At 46.5% G+C, this 15,135-nt stretch overlaps 1 protein-coding gene across 1 annotated transcript; it reads left to right on the forward strand.

The window, feature by feature from the left end:
• The first annotated feature begins 3,318 nt into the window (after positions 1–3,318).
• EGR1 (early growth response 1) lies at positions 3,319–6,359 on the forward strand. Its single transcript, XM_075344680.1, has 2 exons — positions 3,319–3,725; positions 4,006–6,359. The coding sequence occupies exons 1-2, from the start codon at positions 3,506–3,508 to the stop codon at positions 5,292–5,294; spliced, it is 1,509 nt and encodes a 502-aa protein (XP_075200795.1). The 5' UTR covers positions 3,319–3,505; the 3' UTR covers positions 5,295–6,359.
• The last annotated feature ends 8,776 nt before the right edge of the window (positions 6,360–15,135 follow it).

Consider the following 15,135-nt stretch of genomic DNA (forward strand, 5'->3'; position numbering starts at 1 on the left):
GGGCCACACGGGGGGATTACTGCGATTCTCATATGACACTCGGCTCATGCTGGCAGCACAGTGGGAGCCAAGGGTCATGAGAGTGTCACTGCTACGGAAGTCCGATCATGCGATCGGACCACAGCTGCGGGGGGCGGGCCGGCACTGAAGAGGGGAGGGCTGGCACTGAGGAGGAGAGGGAGGGATTTATCTCCCTCTCTCCTCCGTAGTCGGCTATTGCCATTCTCGCTCTGCACTCGCTGTACACCGGCATACTGCGAGTGCAGTGCGATTTTTCTCTCGCCCCATACACTTGAATGAATGCAAGAGAAACAAGGATCGCATTGCACCAGCAGCATGCTGCCATTGTTGTCTTGGTCCAATTAGGGCTGAGAAAATAATTGCTCATGGGTGCTGGCTGTTTTATCGCATTCCACTCGCTCCAATTTTCATGTCGTGTGTCTTAGGCCTTACATGAAGAGACAGAAGGATCTGTACAACCTACATCCACAGATCTGTGGTTAGTTCTTCAAGATGTTAGGAACAACCTCCATGCTGAGTTCCTTCACAAACTGTGGGCAGTGTACCTGAAATGATTGATGCTGTTTTCAATGGAAAGAATCATCATTCCAAATGTTGAATTGATTAAGGCCTTGTGCACATGTTGAGTATTTGGTGTTTTTTTTAGCTCAGTATTTGTAACCAAAACCAGGAGTGGAACAATCAGAGGAAAAGTATAATAGAAACACGTCACCACTTCTGTATTTATTACCCACTACTGATTTTGGCCACAAATACTGAGGTAAAAAAACTCACCAAATACTAAATGTGTGCACGGGGCCATAGATTTCCCTTCTGTTCATTCATTTTGTATGGATAAACTAAACTATTATTACTTCTATTTTTAAAGCATTCTTACTTTGCAGCATTTTCCCCACACCTACTTGGAACTTTTGCACAGTACTGTGTTATTAGGCAGGAGGTGACTGAGTCCTGTCTCTGGCTCCAGAGCTACATCTATATCTTTCTAGCATTTATAAAAAGGTCCAGACTGGTCTGCCAGTTGTCCTGTGTCTGCTAATCAGTCTGCCCCCTGCCCTCACTAATTAGCCTGCGCCCTAACTGGTCTGCCCCCAGTAAACAGCCTGCTCCCTCTAATTAGCCAGCCCCCACTAATTAGCCTGCCCTCTGTAACTGGCCTGCCCTCACTATATAGCCTGCTCGCTCTAATCAGCCTGCCCCCACTAATTAGTCTGCCCCCACTAACTGGCCTGCCCCTACTAATTAGCCCCCCCCCCTTCTATTTGACTTTTTCCCTCTGATCAGCCTGCACTCACTTATCAGCCTGCCCCACTAATCGGCAGGTCCCCCCACTTAGTGGCATACCCCTGCCCCCACTAATCAGCCTACCCCACTAATTGCCATGCCTCCACTAATTGGCCTGCTCCCTCTAATTTGCCTTCTCCCTGCCCCACTAATTGGCCTGCCCCCACTAATTGTCCTGCTCCCTATAACCAGCCTGGCCCCACTAATTGGCCTGTCCCCATTAATTAGCCTGCCCTATGCCCCCATTAATTATTCCCCCACTAATTGGCATGCCCCCACTAATTGACCTGTCCCTACTTAGTGGCATGCCCCACTAATTGGTCTGCCCGTCTCACCAATCAGCCTACCCCACTAATTGGCATGACCCCTGCCCCCACTGAGCGGCCTGTCCCTACCTTTACTAATTGGCATGTCCCCTGCCCCCACTGATCGGCCTGCCCCTGCCTTTACTAATTGGCATGTCCCCTGCCCCCACTAATTGGCCTGATCCCACTAATTGGCATGCCCACACTAATCGGTCTGCCCCTGTCCCCACTAATCAGTCTACCCCACTAATTAGCATGCCACCACTAACCACTAATGCCCCCTGCCCATCTAGCCTGCCCCTGCCTTTACTAATTGCCATGCCCCCACTAATCAGTCTGTCCCCACTAATGGGCCTGCCCCCACTAATTGGCCTGCCCCGTGCCTTTACTAATTGCCATGCACCCACTAATTAGCCTGTTCCCTCTAATTAGCCTGCCCTCTGCCGTCACTAACTTGTCTGCCCCCACTAATTGGCCTCCTCCTTCTAATCAGGCTGCCTCAACTAACTGGCATGCCCCCTGCCCCCACTAATTGTCCTGCCCCCTGCCCCCACTAAGTTGCATGCCCCCACTAATTAGTCTGCCACCTCTAATTGGCCTGCTCCTAGACCCTACTATTTAGCCTGCTCCCTCTTATCAGCCTGCCTCCTGGCCCCAATAATTAGCCTACAACTGCCCCCTACTAATTGCCATGCCACCACTAATAAACCTGCCCCCACTAATAAACCTGCCCCCATTAGTCAGCCTGCCCCCACTAATCAACCTGCCCCCACTAATTGACCTGCCCCCACTAATCAACCTGCCCCCACTAATTGACCTGCCCCCACTAATTGACCTGACCCCACTAATTGACCTGCCCCCACTAATTGACCTGCCCCCATTAGTCAGCCTGCCCCCACTAATAAACCTGACCCCACTAATTGACCTGCCCCCACTAATTGACCTGCCCCCATTAGCCTGCCCCCACTAATTGACCTGCCCCCACTAATAAACCTGCCCCCACTAATTGAGCTGCTCCTCTTATCAGCCTGCCAGCACACGCCGCAGTTGATGCCCTGCAGACAGATGCCAGCGCTCTCTCTCCTCCGTGCATTGCATACAGCGCCGCTCTTCGGCCGCTCCTGCCGCTGTGTGCACGGCGGGTGAGGGCACACGGGCAGCCGCTGCCAGGCCTGCGCTGCCCCCGGTGGCTCGGTGCTGTCACTGCAGCCTCCGTCCCCGCCGCTCTTTCCAGCTCCTCATCATCAGCACTTTTTTTTTCCATGTGAAACAGAAAGAGAGAGGGAGCAGGGCCGGAAAGCCCTTATAAGGAGCAGGAAGGAACCCCGCCGGAACCGCGCCTTACATGGGCATCACCTTACATGGAATCACCGGCCGGGATTTCCGGAAGGTGGCGGGGGAGGCGGTGCCCGTGTGCCCGCTGCCGGGTTCCGCTGAGCGGTGACCGGGTGCACCCATGCCCGTTCCCCTTTACCCCCACGGGTGTCCTGTGCAGGCTTCTCCCTAGGCCGGGATTGCCTGTAGCTGGGAGCTATTCCGTAGGAATATACGGAGTTCCATCCTCAGTCTTCCCCCTTCCTAGTCAACGTCACGGGTCCTCCAGCTTTCCTCCAAATAAGGGCTTCCTGCACTCCATATATGGCCATGTACGTCACAGAGTGGGCGGGGGCAGGCAGCTACGAACCCTTTATATAGGAGCGGATCCCGGGGAGCCGCGAGAGATTCCAGCAGGCAGGACTGGGGGAGCCGTGCGGGGGCAGCGACTGCAGAACCGGCGACAACCCCAGCAGCAGCCCAGACCACCACCACAACAACACTCATTATCAGCCCATAACACAGTGTCCCAGCCCAGTGTGCATGCACAGGCAGCCTCTCTAGGGATCCCCGCGGACCTGATGGCAGCTGCCAAAGCAGAGATGCTCATCTCACCTCTGCAGATCTCTGACCCGTTCGGCTCATTCCCTCACTCTCCCACCATGGATAACTACCCGAAACTGGAGGAGATGATGCTGCTCAACTCAGGGGGATCCCAGTTCCTTGGCGCCTCAGTCCCCGAGGGCAGCGGATTCAACTCCCCCGGGGAGGGGGCCGACAGCTTCGAGCACCTAGCAGCAGGTAAGCAGCATTGCATGGCCGGCTGTGAGCGCTGCAGAGCGCTGATCGGTGTGTTCTGCGCATTGGTGTGATCGCTGTGTGCAGCCCATTCATCTGGAGGGCTTCTGCCTGTGCACTGAATACTAACACTGGGGCAGGGGATCCTGGCGTCAGATCCTGCAGTGACAGTGCACAGGGCCTTCCAGGAACATTGCATTGATAGGCTTGTGTAGATGAGAACATTACTCCTCCATGGCTCTGTCATCTCTAATCAGTGCTCTTGTTTATTTGTTTATTGCAGATGCCTTCTCTGAAATGTCTCTGAACGCTGAGAAATCTGCCATCGAGACTAGCTTTGCCAACCAGACCACCAGGCTGCCATCTCTGACTTACACTGGTCGCTTCTCCCTGGAGCCTGCCCCTAACAGCAGTAACACCTTATGGCCAGAGCCTCTGTTCAGCCTGGTCAGTGGACTGGTGAGCATGGCAAATGCACCCAGCACCTCAACACCTTCATCTTCACCATCCTCCTCAGCATCCTCTTCTGCTTCCCACAGTCCTCCTCTCAGCTGCTCCGTCCAGTCAAGTGACAGCAGCCCAATTTATTCTGCAGCACCGACCTTCCCTAACTCAAGCACAGACATCTTCTCCGACCAGTCATCTCAGTCTTTTCAGAATGCTTCTACTTCAATCCAATATCCACCCCCTGCCTATCCCGTCACAAAGACCAGTTTCCAGGTGCCAATGATCCCAGACTACCTGTTTCCACAGCAACAGGGAGATGTCAGCCTGGTACCTCCAGAGCAGAAACCTTTCCAAGCAATCGAAAGCCGACCCCACCAGCCTTCTCTCACCCCCCTTTCTACCATCAAGGCCTTTGCTACACAGACTGTTTCACAAGAACTCAAGAGTATCAATAACAACAGTACTTATCAATCTCAGCTCATCAAGCCAAGCCGAATGAGGAAATACCCCAACCGCCCCAGTAAGACCCCTCCTCATGAAAGACCTTATGCTTGTCCCGTCGAGTCTTGTGACAGAAGGTTCTCCAGGTCTGATGAACTGACCAGGCACATCCGAATTCACACCGGGCAAAAGCCCTTCCAGTGTCGTATCTGCATGAGGAATTTCAGCAGAAGTGACCACTTAACAACTCATATCCGTACACATACAGGGGAGAAGCCATTTGCCTGTGACATTTGTGGTAGGAAATTTGCAAGAAGTGATGAGCGAAAGAGGCACACTAAGATTCACTTGAGGCAAAAGGACAAAAAGACTGATAAAGTAACACCAGTGTCTGTTGCTTCTCCCATCTCGTCCTACTCCCCATCAGCATCAACATCTTACCCATCTCCAGTGCCAACATCCTACTCCTCCCCAGTGTCCTCCTCCTACCCATCACCTGTGCACAGCTCCTTCCCATCTCCTTCCACCGCCGTTACATACCCATCTGTTACCACAACCTTCCAGGTTCAAGGTATTACAAGCTTCCCATCCTCAGTAGTCACCAATTCCTTCAGTTCACCTGTGTCCTCAGCACTTTCTGATATGTCAGTAACATATTCTCCAAGGACAATTGAAATCTGCTGAGAATATGATAGGACATGTGCGAAAAATGAATAGGCACAAACTGAAGACTTCCAAAGCTTGGTCTCGGAGTGGGAAGTAATTGATGACAGACTGTCTAAAAAAACAACAAAAAACGAATGGCCATTGTAAACCGATAAGCTTCAAATGCCTAAGAAACTGCCATTTTAATTTCCCATTGTTTTCAAAGACTTAAGTTGCATGAATAATTGAAATAATTTCAACATGATCCTTTTAAAGATCAACTTTTATTTGCATAAAGGGATTTTTACTATATACATAATGTATATTGTATACGTGCAAAGTTTTTGTTTACGTTTTTTATGCTTTTTTATTTGGTACTCTTGATGTGATTTTTGTTTTTGTTTTTTTTTCCCCTTTTGCATATTCATGTGGTATTATTTGGAATTAATAGGGACGCCGTTTGTAAATGGTATCTAGTGATAATGCTACCATGGCTTCAACTTATTTGAGGATCAGCACTTATGTATTCGAGCATGTGTAAAAGTAATGTTTTGTTTATCCTTTTTTTTACGTTTTTTGGTTTTCTTTTGGTTTTTGTAAATATCATCAGATGGTACTCACATACGTCAAGAAAAGTTTTTCTCTAGTTTCCAGTAACTTGGTGCCTTTTTTGTGAAGCCTTGCTGATGTCTTGACACGTGCATTTGCGTGTATTGATGCATTGCATCTAGCCTTAAGGTGAAAGGGAATTCTTAAAAGAATGTATAAAAAAGACCTGAAAAGGTACAGAGAGGAAACTGAAGCACAGCTTCATTTATGTAGAATGTAAGCAAAAACTCAAAGTCTATTTTTGTAATTCAAATGTAAATTTATAAATATATATTCAAGAGATGGAATGTTGTAGTTACCTACTGAGTAGGCATGGATTTTGTATGTTATAAACATGCAGTTCATTATTTTGTGGTTTTTATTTTTACTTTATATTTGTGTTTGTTTAAACAAAGTGACTGTTTGGCTTAAAACACATTGAATGCGCTTTACTGCCAATGGGATATTTGGTGTACAACATATCCTCAGAAAAAATAAAATATCGAAAATATTTTATTTCCTTTAGTCAATGTGTTTTCTTCTATTTGGGTATTTATTTTATTTTCTAAGAGATCAGGGAATCTTATTCCTTCTAATAACCCTTTATCAGCCATACCATAGAAGGGTTAATATAAAGCAAACTTCAGTCCTCACGACCCCCAACAGGTCATGTTTTCATATTTCCTTAATATAGCACAGGTGATGTCTTGATAATGATTCCATTACCTGTTCAATAGTAAGGAAATCCTGAAAACATGACTTGTTGGGGGCCATGAGGACTGGAGTTTGGGAAACCCTGATATGACACCATACCATAGAAGGGTTAATATAAAGCAAACTTCAGTCCTCACGACCCCCAACAGGTCATGTTTTCAGGATTTCCTTACTATAGCACAGGGGATGTCTTGATAATGATTCCATCACCTGTTCAATAGTAAGGAAATCCTGAAAACTTGACTTGTTGGGGGCCATGAGGACTGGAGTTTGGGAAACCCAGATATAAAGCAAACTCCAGTCCTCAGGCCCACAAAAGGTCATGTTTTCATATTTCCTTAATATAGCACAGGGGATATCTTGATAATGATTCCATCACCTGTTCAATCGTAAGGAAATCCTGAAAACATGACATGTTGGGGGCCATGAGGACTGGAGTTTGGGAAACCCAGATATAAAGCTTGTGTGTGGGTGCATGACGTGTGGTTGTAACCAGCTCTTTATACAATGTTCACTGGTATCCACTCGGTGGTATATGTAACAGGGTAGAATCTGGCTCAACTGTTACTGGTGCCTTCAAGGAAAAAAAAACGGTAGAAAAAAACTAAATACTCCGACACACATATATGTGTGCCGGAGTATTTAGTTTTTTCCCCACTCGGTGGTGAGTTCTAATGAGAGACCAAATCTTAGGCCTTCTCATGCATAGGACCTAGAGGCTGACTGCAATTCGAAGAGGACCCATCATCACGTCAAAAGGGGACAGTTTTTGTTTTTAGTCTATTACTCATGCTCTCCTGAGTATTCAACTCCTTCATTTTTAAATCCGCCATACGGTTCCACAAATATGGGCCTCCTTACTTGATGCACTTTTTATAGCCTTTACAAAGGGGTGTGGCTCACAGGAATCTCTGAGATGTGTCTCTAGGCTACTGTGAGCAACACCCCTTTGGAAATGACTATATAAATGAGCAATAAGAAAAAGGAGACAAAAAAAAGTTATAACAGTTTATTAGGGCACGGGATGCTCAATAGGGTGCGCCGCTTCCCAAAGGCGAATGAGTCCACATCAAAATGAAAAAAATCTGGAATCCGCCCAAAGTAAGTCCAGACATCACAATTTTATTCCATTGATTAAAACAATAACAAGATTAAAAACACAAAAGTGGGTAGACCAGAGCTAGTCAACGCATTTCAGGCATTGCATACACTTATTCATAGACTGGCTCTGGTCTACCCACTTTTGTGTTTTCAATCATGTTTTTCTTTTAATTAATGCAATAAAATGATGATGTGTTATGGAATTACTTTGGGCAGATGCTGGATTTTATTCATTTGGCTGTGGACGAAGTAAAAAGGAATCATGGCGAATTAAAAAAAAAATGGAATACTCAGGTGAGCAGTTGGAATAACATAGTAGTGAAATCTGGTCACTTTTGATTGGGTGACAGGTCCTTTTTTAAGCCCTTCTCATTCTTTACTGTAAAACATGTCAATTCTGTAGGTAGTAAATATAGCGGCATTGTGCAATAGATCTGAATTATTGTCCCAAACTAATACTTGTATAGTAAAACAAAACCAAAAAATTAAATGGACAAAGAGGAAGCTAGAAGTATGATAGACCAAAGAAAAAATTCCCCTAAAAAAATGTTATTGATTAGTTTAAAATCGGTATAAATTAGAACTATTAGGATAGTGCTACCGACCATAGTCAAGTGAGAGGGTGCAAGGCACACGTGTATAGTGCGGGTAATAGGGTATCGGGATATAGTTGCTGGGGTGATAAAAAACCACCAACAAATCAGAGGGTACAGGGCGAAAAATAATCAAGGGCAACCAATCTAACAAAGCCCTCCCTGTCCCCTGCCTGACAGCGGAGATGCACCATACTTTTAATATAACTATACTACCTCCCATATAACCGCTGGAGCGTCCCATAACCTGATTGTGGACAGAAGATAGTCCCAATTTTGGGACCTCATGCAGGTGTTTGCATTGTCTGCCTTAGGATGAATATAGCTAGATGGCCTTTCTTTTCTTGGACGAATGTCCTTTGAAGGTCCCCTGATGCACCCCAAGAATTCAGGGGGGGAAATGCGGTTTTTTTTTTAAGATCCTGGTGGATAAGTCCTTGTTGGGGGTTTTGTGTATCATCCTTAGGCCTTTATATACTTACGTTTTTTTGCTATATGACAAATAGTCTCTTATGCAGACCTGGTCAGTTATTACAAGGTTCTGCAGTAAATGATCAGTATTATCATATGACCAATTTATTTTGTCTTATTTATGACCTTTTGACAGTTTTTTGCACAGTTAATTTTGGCACAATTATATTAATGGTGACGGGGACAATTTATGGCAATTATTTATGTAGGGTGAGGTTAGGGATAGTCGGCGAGGAGCGGGGGGCACCCATAAAAGTATGGTGATGGTGCATCTCTGCTGTTAGGCAGGTGACAGGGAGGGCTTTGTTAGGCCATGTGCCCACGGGTGCTCGTACCTGCGGATGTATCTGCTGGTACGGCCGCAGGTTTCCCGCAGCTGCCCGCCGGCATCCGCAGCGGTAGTACAGCGATATAGCTGCGGTGAACCTGCGGACTTTCATGCGATTTACCTGCGGACGTCCCGGCCTCTATCTCCATAGTGGAGGGCCGGGATTTCCGCAGGTAATTCCGCAGGAATAATTGACATGCTGTTACGTGCGGCTGCAGGACATCCGCAGCATGTTCCGCAGCCGCACATTCCGCAGCATGGACACAGCACTCCCCATGTCCCATAGGATAACATGGGGAGTGTCTGTACTTGCTAAAACCTGCAGATTTATCTGGAAAATCCAGATAAATCCGCAGGTTTTCCGCGGCAAAATCTGCAGAAGCAAGCTCCCGTGGGCACATAGATTGGTTGCCCTTGATTATTTTTCGCCCTGTACCCTGTGATCTGTGGGTGGCTTTTTATCACCCCAGCAACCATATTCCGATACCCTATTACCTGCCCTTTACACGTGTGCCTTGCACCCTCTCCCTTGACTACGGTCTGGTAGCACTATACTAATAGTTCTAATTTATACCGATTTTAAACTAATTAATACAAATTTTTTAGGGGAATTTTTTTCTTTGGTCTATAATACATGTATAGTGACCAGGCTAACATTGATATAGCATTACAACGCACGCGTATTAACATAGAACCAGACAAATTAACCATTTCACGCATATACAACTGCCCTTTTTTCACTTTCCTATTTCTACTCTCTCGCTACAACATAAAGACAGGACAAAACTGTTCTGCTTATTTTACTGTTCTAGGAAAAGAAGCAACCAAGGGCACCGACTTAAAAGGAACTGTGGTGTCCCAATGAAAATCCAACTTCTCATAACTTTCACGTGTACCTACAGTATGTACCTGTCCTGATAAGTTATGTGTCCGTCACATCGTATCCCTTAGAACTACAACAGTGGGTATAATATTATATTTTTTCCTTTTATGTGCTTAGAGACTCTACACTGTCCTTCTAGAAATATAGTTCAGTATACCATATATATTAGCATTATAACTATAATGCAAAGACACTAACTTTCTCACTAGGAAATTGGGAATTGAATCCAGTCTACAGTTCCTGGTCATCAGCCATGTCAAGGTGCAAGAAAACGGGTGATAAGTAACAGGCATCCCTGCTTTATCTCGCTTTCCTATAGCAGCAAAGCCATTACTTGTAGGAATAATCTTAGTTTCTTTAATATGTATGGTCCTTTAGGAATTTCTCTTGAAATATCATTATAGTTCTACATTGTCACCACTTATGGCTGTAACTTGAGCGACTACTGTATAACAAGAAGGAACTGATGTGTGCTAATTATTGATGGGCGAGGACTAGCATGCTCGGGTGCTCGGTACTCGTTAAGAGCAGTTGGTGCTCGGATGGACGCGACTTGAGCACCCGAGTATAATGAAAGTCAATAGGGGCTAGAGAATTTTTCTGGAAGATTTACTGTAAAAATATTTGAGTCCCCCTCAAGCATTTTCCAGGAAATCTTCCAGAAAAGTGCTCAAGTCTCCCATTGACTTCTATTATACTCTGGTGCTTGAGTCACACCCATCTGAGTATCCAACTGCTCTTAACGAGCACCTAGCACCTGAGCATAGTAGTGCGCATTCATCACTAGTTAAGAGTACCGAGCATGATAGTGCCTGCTCATCACTAGTTACGAGTACTGAGCACCTGCGCATGGTAGTGCTCACTCATCACTAGTTAAGAGCACCTGCGCATGGTAGTGCTCACTCATCACTAGTTAAGAGTACCGAGCATGATAGTGCCTGCTCATCACTAGTTACGAGTACTGAGCACCTGCGCATGGTAGTGCCTGCTCATCACTAGTTAAGAGCACCTGCGCATGGTAGTGCTCACTCATCACTAGTTAAGAGTACCGAGCATGATAGTGCCTGCTCATCACTAGTTACGAGTACCGAGCATGATAGCGCCTGCTCATCACTAGTTACGAGTACCGAGCATGATAGTGCCTGCTCATCACTAGTTACGAGTACAGAGCATGGTAGTGCCTTCTCATCACTAGTTACGAGTACCGAGCATGATAGTGCCTGCTCATCACTAGTTACGAGTACAGAGCATGGTAGTGCCTTCTCATCACTAGTTACGAGTACCAAGCATGGTAGTGCTCACTCATCACTAATGCTAAAAAAAGTTTGTGACATCATTCAGAAGTGATTTTTTTTAAGTACTTTATCAGCAATTGGAGATGTTACCAATAAACCATCACAAATATGACCAGCTGAAACACTGAGTGAAAGTGCGAAACGGCCGTTGTCTGACGTGTCGGGTGGTCCTCTCCCTCCCCGCTAGCCCCACGCATGTAACCGCCACATGTGAATAAAGAATCGTCTGGACAGCAAGAACTGGTGAGTGCCATTTTTTCTTCAAAAGTTTATGAAAATATGAAATTATGAAGACTATTTTCAAAGTAAAATTATCTTGACTAACCAGAACTTGGCAGAACAGATTTAACATTTGGGGACTGATTCATTAAAAGGGTTATCCAGATTCGGACAAAAGTCTGCAGTCACTCTCTGTGACAGCAGAATTGTGGATCTCCACATCAGGCACCATGCACATTGTTAGGAGTCTCTGGCGCCGGGAATGTACAATTGTGTGACCTTAAATATGTGATTTGCATACACCCAGCCATATTCCGACTAGACTGTCTGGCCTCACTCAATACAAGTGAATTGAGTGAGGCCACGCATGTCTAGTTGGAATGTGGCCGAAAGTATGCAAATCCCATACTTGTGGTCACATAACTGCTTGATCTCTCCGCCAGCAATGGAGAATCCTGACAGATCACACTGTGAGGATTCAGAATTCTGCAGGCACATAGAGTGTCTGCAATCATTTGTGCCAAACCTGAACAATCCCTTTAAAGTGTTTAAGCCAGAAATCTGTTGTAAAACAACTTAAAGGGGGATTCCCATCTCCAAGATCCTATCCCAATATGTAGTCGGTGTAATAATAATATTAGCAAATACCTCAAATTAGAAATGTAGTATAGTTCTCCTGATTAGGTATGTTGCTTACCTCATGTGCAGGGCATTGCAGCAACTTAGGTATACAAAATTACAAACATGAACACTAACTAACTGTCACTACATGAGTGGAGATAACAATTGTTACTGAAGCTGTAATGCCCTGCACATGAGGTGACACATGGCTATATCAGGAGAGCTATATTATATTTCTAAAAGACAGTATTTTCTAATATTATTAATATGCCTATTACATATTGGGATAGGAACTTAGAGATGGCAATACCTCTTTAAGTTGCAATTTTTTTATGCAACTTGGAGGTTGCACAAAAATATCGCGACTCTTGTTTTTTTGGCATGTTCAGTCTAGTTCCAGATATACCAATATGGGTGGAGCATGGGTAGAAAGGGGCATGGAATACACCCAGCTATCTAATTCATGAAACATAATGGTACTTTATTTGCATAACATACTCCAGTCCCTGGCGGTGCACACCAGTTAAGGGATGCGCCTAATTCATTAAGTAGCTTACTACTTAATGAATTAGGCGCATCATGCTCCACTGATCCCATTCATGAAGACTAGCGTGCGCAATGCTAGTCTTAATGAATTGGACGTTATGTGTTCTGTACATTAAACAAAAGATGTTCAGACTTTCCAGTTTACTGTAAAAATGTGGGCACCAAGTTTTGAACACTGGAACCCATGTATAAAAAAATAGCAAATTTGTTTGGTCATGTTCAATACTGTACAAATAACATCTGTGTGTGTGTGTGTGTGTGAATATATACAGTATATATATATATATATATATATATATATATATATATATATTTTCATTCAAACTGTGTAGCCCTTTAAAGAGAGTCTCTCCACTCAGGATCAAGTTCAGGCGCTCGGTGCGTCATTGTGGGGCCAAGTAGTTAAATACAAGTTCCCACTTACTTGTTTTCCATCTATCTTCTCCCTTCTCTGGTTCTTTAAAGTCTGAACTGTCAATCAAAGAAAAGGGAGGGGGAGACGGATGGAAAACAAGGAGGTGGGAAGGTGCACTTAAAGGGGGCTTATCCACTCATCGGACAATCACTTCTGAATCCCTATGTTACCCCAGTAAAATAACAACATCTATACGTACCTCTGCTGCCGGCACCATTCCTGCAGTATCAACGCTAGCTCTCCTGGGGATTGCGTGACATTATTATATCACGTCATCCCTGTGGCAAATCACTCTCGATTCCTTTGAACAAATCAGACATCTGGAGGAAGTGAGAGAACAGCTGCAGCTCTCGCTTCCTCTGGATGTCAATTATGTCTGAAGGAGGGGACAGTGAAGCTAGCGTTGATTGGCTGTAGAGATCGCATGACATAATGTCACGTGATACCTGAGAGAGCCAGTGCCAACACTATTGGAAAGGTGTCGGCACCAGAGGTAAGGATAAGTGTTATTATTTTACTGTGGGGAAACATAGGGATTGAGAAGGGATTGTCCAACTAGTGGTCAAACCCTTTAAATCAAGGATATGTCGCGGGCGGGGAGGGCGCGCTGCGCTCACCACGCTCTGGTCCGGCACTGCTGCTGCTCGGTGGCTCGAGCGGTGGGCCGGATCCGGGGACTCGAGCGGCGCTCCTCGCCCGTGAGTGAAAAAGGGGGTTGTGTGGTTTGGGGATTTGGTCCGTGACGCCACCCACGGTTGGTGGTGAGGTTGGGGCACCACCGCTGCTGGTGACGGGGATCCCGGGAGCGATGGCAGGGAGCAGCTGGGATGTTGTTTCCCCCTCCGTGGGCAGGGGTTGGTTGTCCCAGGGCCTGGTAAGGTGTGACGGGGAGGTACGGTTGGTGAGGTGCAGGGTCGCGGGGGCAGCGCGGTGCCGGATGGCACGGTGGTACTCACTCAGCCAAGAACAGATGCAGAGTCTCCGGTAAAACAAACGGCTGGATGGACAGGTCCCGCAGCCGGCTGCTGTGGTTTCTCCCGGACGGTTGGTGGTGGCTGCCTTTCCCTGCACCTTTTGTGTAACTTCGGTCCCGATGGCTTCCCACCGGTAACCCGCTCCCCAGCGTGGATATATGCCGGAGGAGCCCTTTTGCCCACAGGCTCTGGCCCTGGGAATTCTAGCTGTGGCGGTAACTGTATTTCCCTGTTGCTGTTTGGACAGTTGCCTTCAGTCGGGTCTTGGCTGTTTGGAAACCCCTGGGGTTCCGGTCAGTAACGGATTTGACCTGTTTAACGGCAACTCCAAGCCTGGTCGGGGTCCGCAGGCCCTGCCGGTTTGTGCTGGCTTCTCTTCGCTCCCCGGTTCGGTACCGGCGGGCCACTGCCCGTCCCCGGTCCTACGGTTCCGCGTCGATCTGCCTCTCCTGCAGACGGCCACCACCGTCTGCCAACCTTGCTCTTGGTGCCCGGGCCACGTACCCGGACACGGTCAGTTCTTGCTCCTTCACTACCACTTCCCTAACTCATCTGACTTCCTTTCCCGCCTCCAGGACTGTGAACTCCTCAGTGGGTGGGGCCAACCGCCTGGCTCCACCCCACCTGGTGTGGACATCAGCCCCTGGAGGGAGGCAACAAGGATTTGTGTCTGACTGATGTGCCTATCTCAGGGTGTGGGGTGTGTTGTTTCAGTACCTGTGACGACCTGGCTAGTCCAGGGCGCCATAGATAGACCAAGTGTTTGTACCAAGTTATTGTCGTCGGCCCATCAGTGTAGAATGTATCACATTTTTAATACATTATTTGGCTTTTTGTCTGTGTAAATGGATGGCAAACTGTTGCTATTGTGTCACAAAGCTGCCAGCCACTTTTTTTTCCCTTTAGTGGAGCTAAATTCCATGATGATACTTCAATAAGGACATTTATCACCAAAAATTAACTTTGAGTCTAACATTCATGAATTACAAGAAAAGACAGTTGCACTCTGAAATGCTAAAGCATGCAAACCACGAATATATGAATATAGACATGCGCGCAACCATACAAATCAACCATAGCAAACAAGTAACCTAGCAGGCGTGCGAGGCCCCAGGTATGCGTTCTAGGGTTA

Source organism: Anomaloglossus baeobatrachus, chromosome 4 (genome assembly GCF_048569485.1).
Source record: "Anomaloglossus baeobatrachus isolate aAnoBae1 chromosome 4, aAnoBae1.hap1, whole genome shotgun sequence".
Classification (NCBI taxonomy): Eukaryota; Metazoa; Chordata; class Amphibia; order Anura; family Aromobatidae; genus Anomaloglossus; species Anomaloglossus baeobatrachus.

Excerpts from the sequence above, each read along its gene's own strand:
- EGR1 (XM_075344680.1), top strand. The coding sequence starts at position 3,506 with ATGGCAGCTGCCAAAGCAGAGATGCTCATCTCACCTCTGCAGATCTCT. Across the intron at positions 3,726-4,005 it reads CTTCGAGCACCTAGCAGCAG|ATGCCTTCTCTGAAATGTCT; the intron begins GTAAGCAGCATT and ends TGTTTATTGCAG.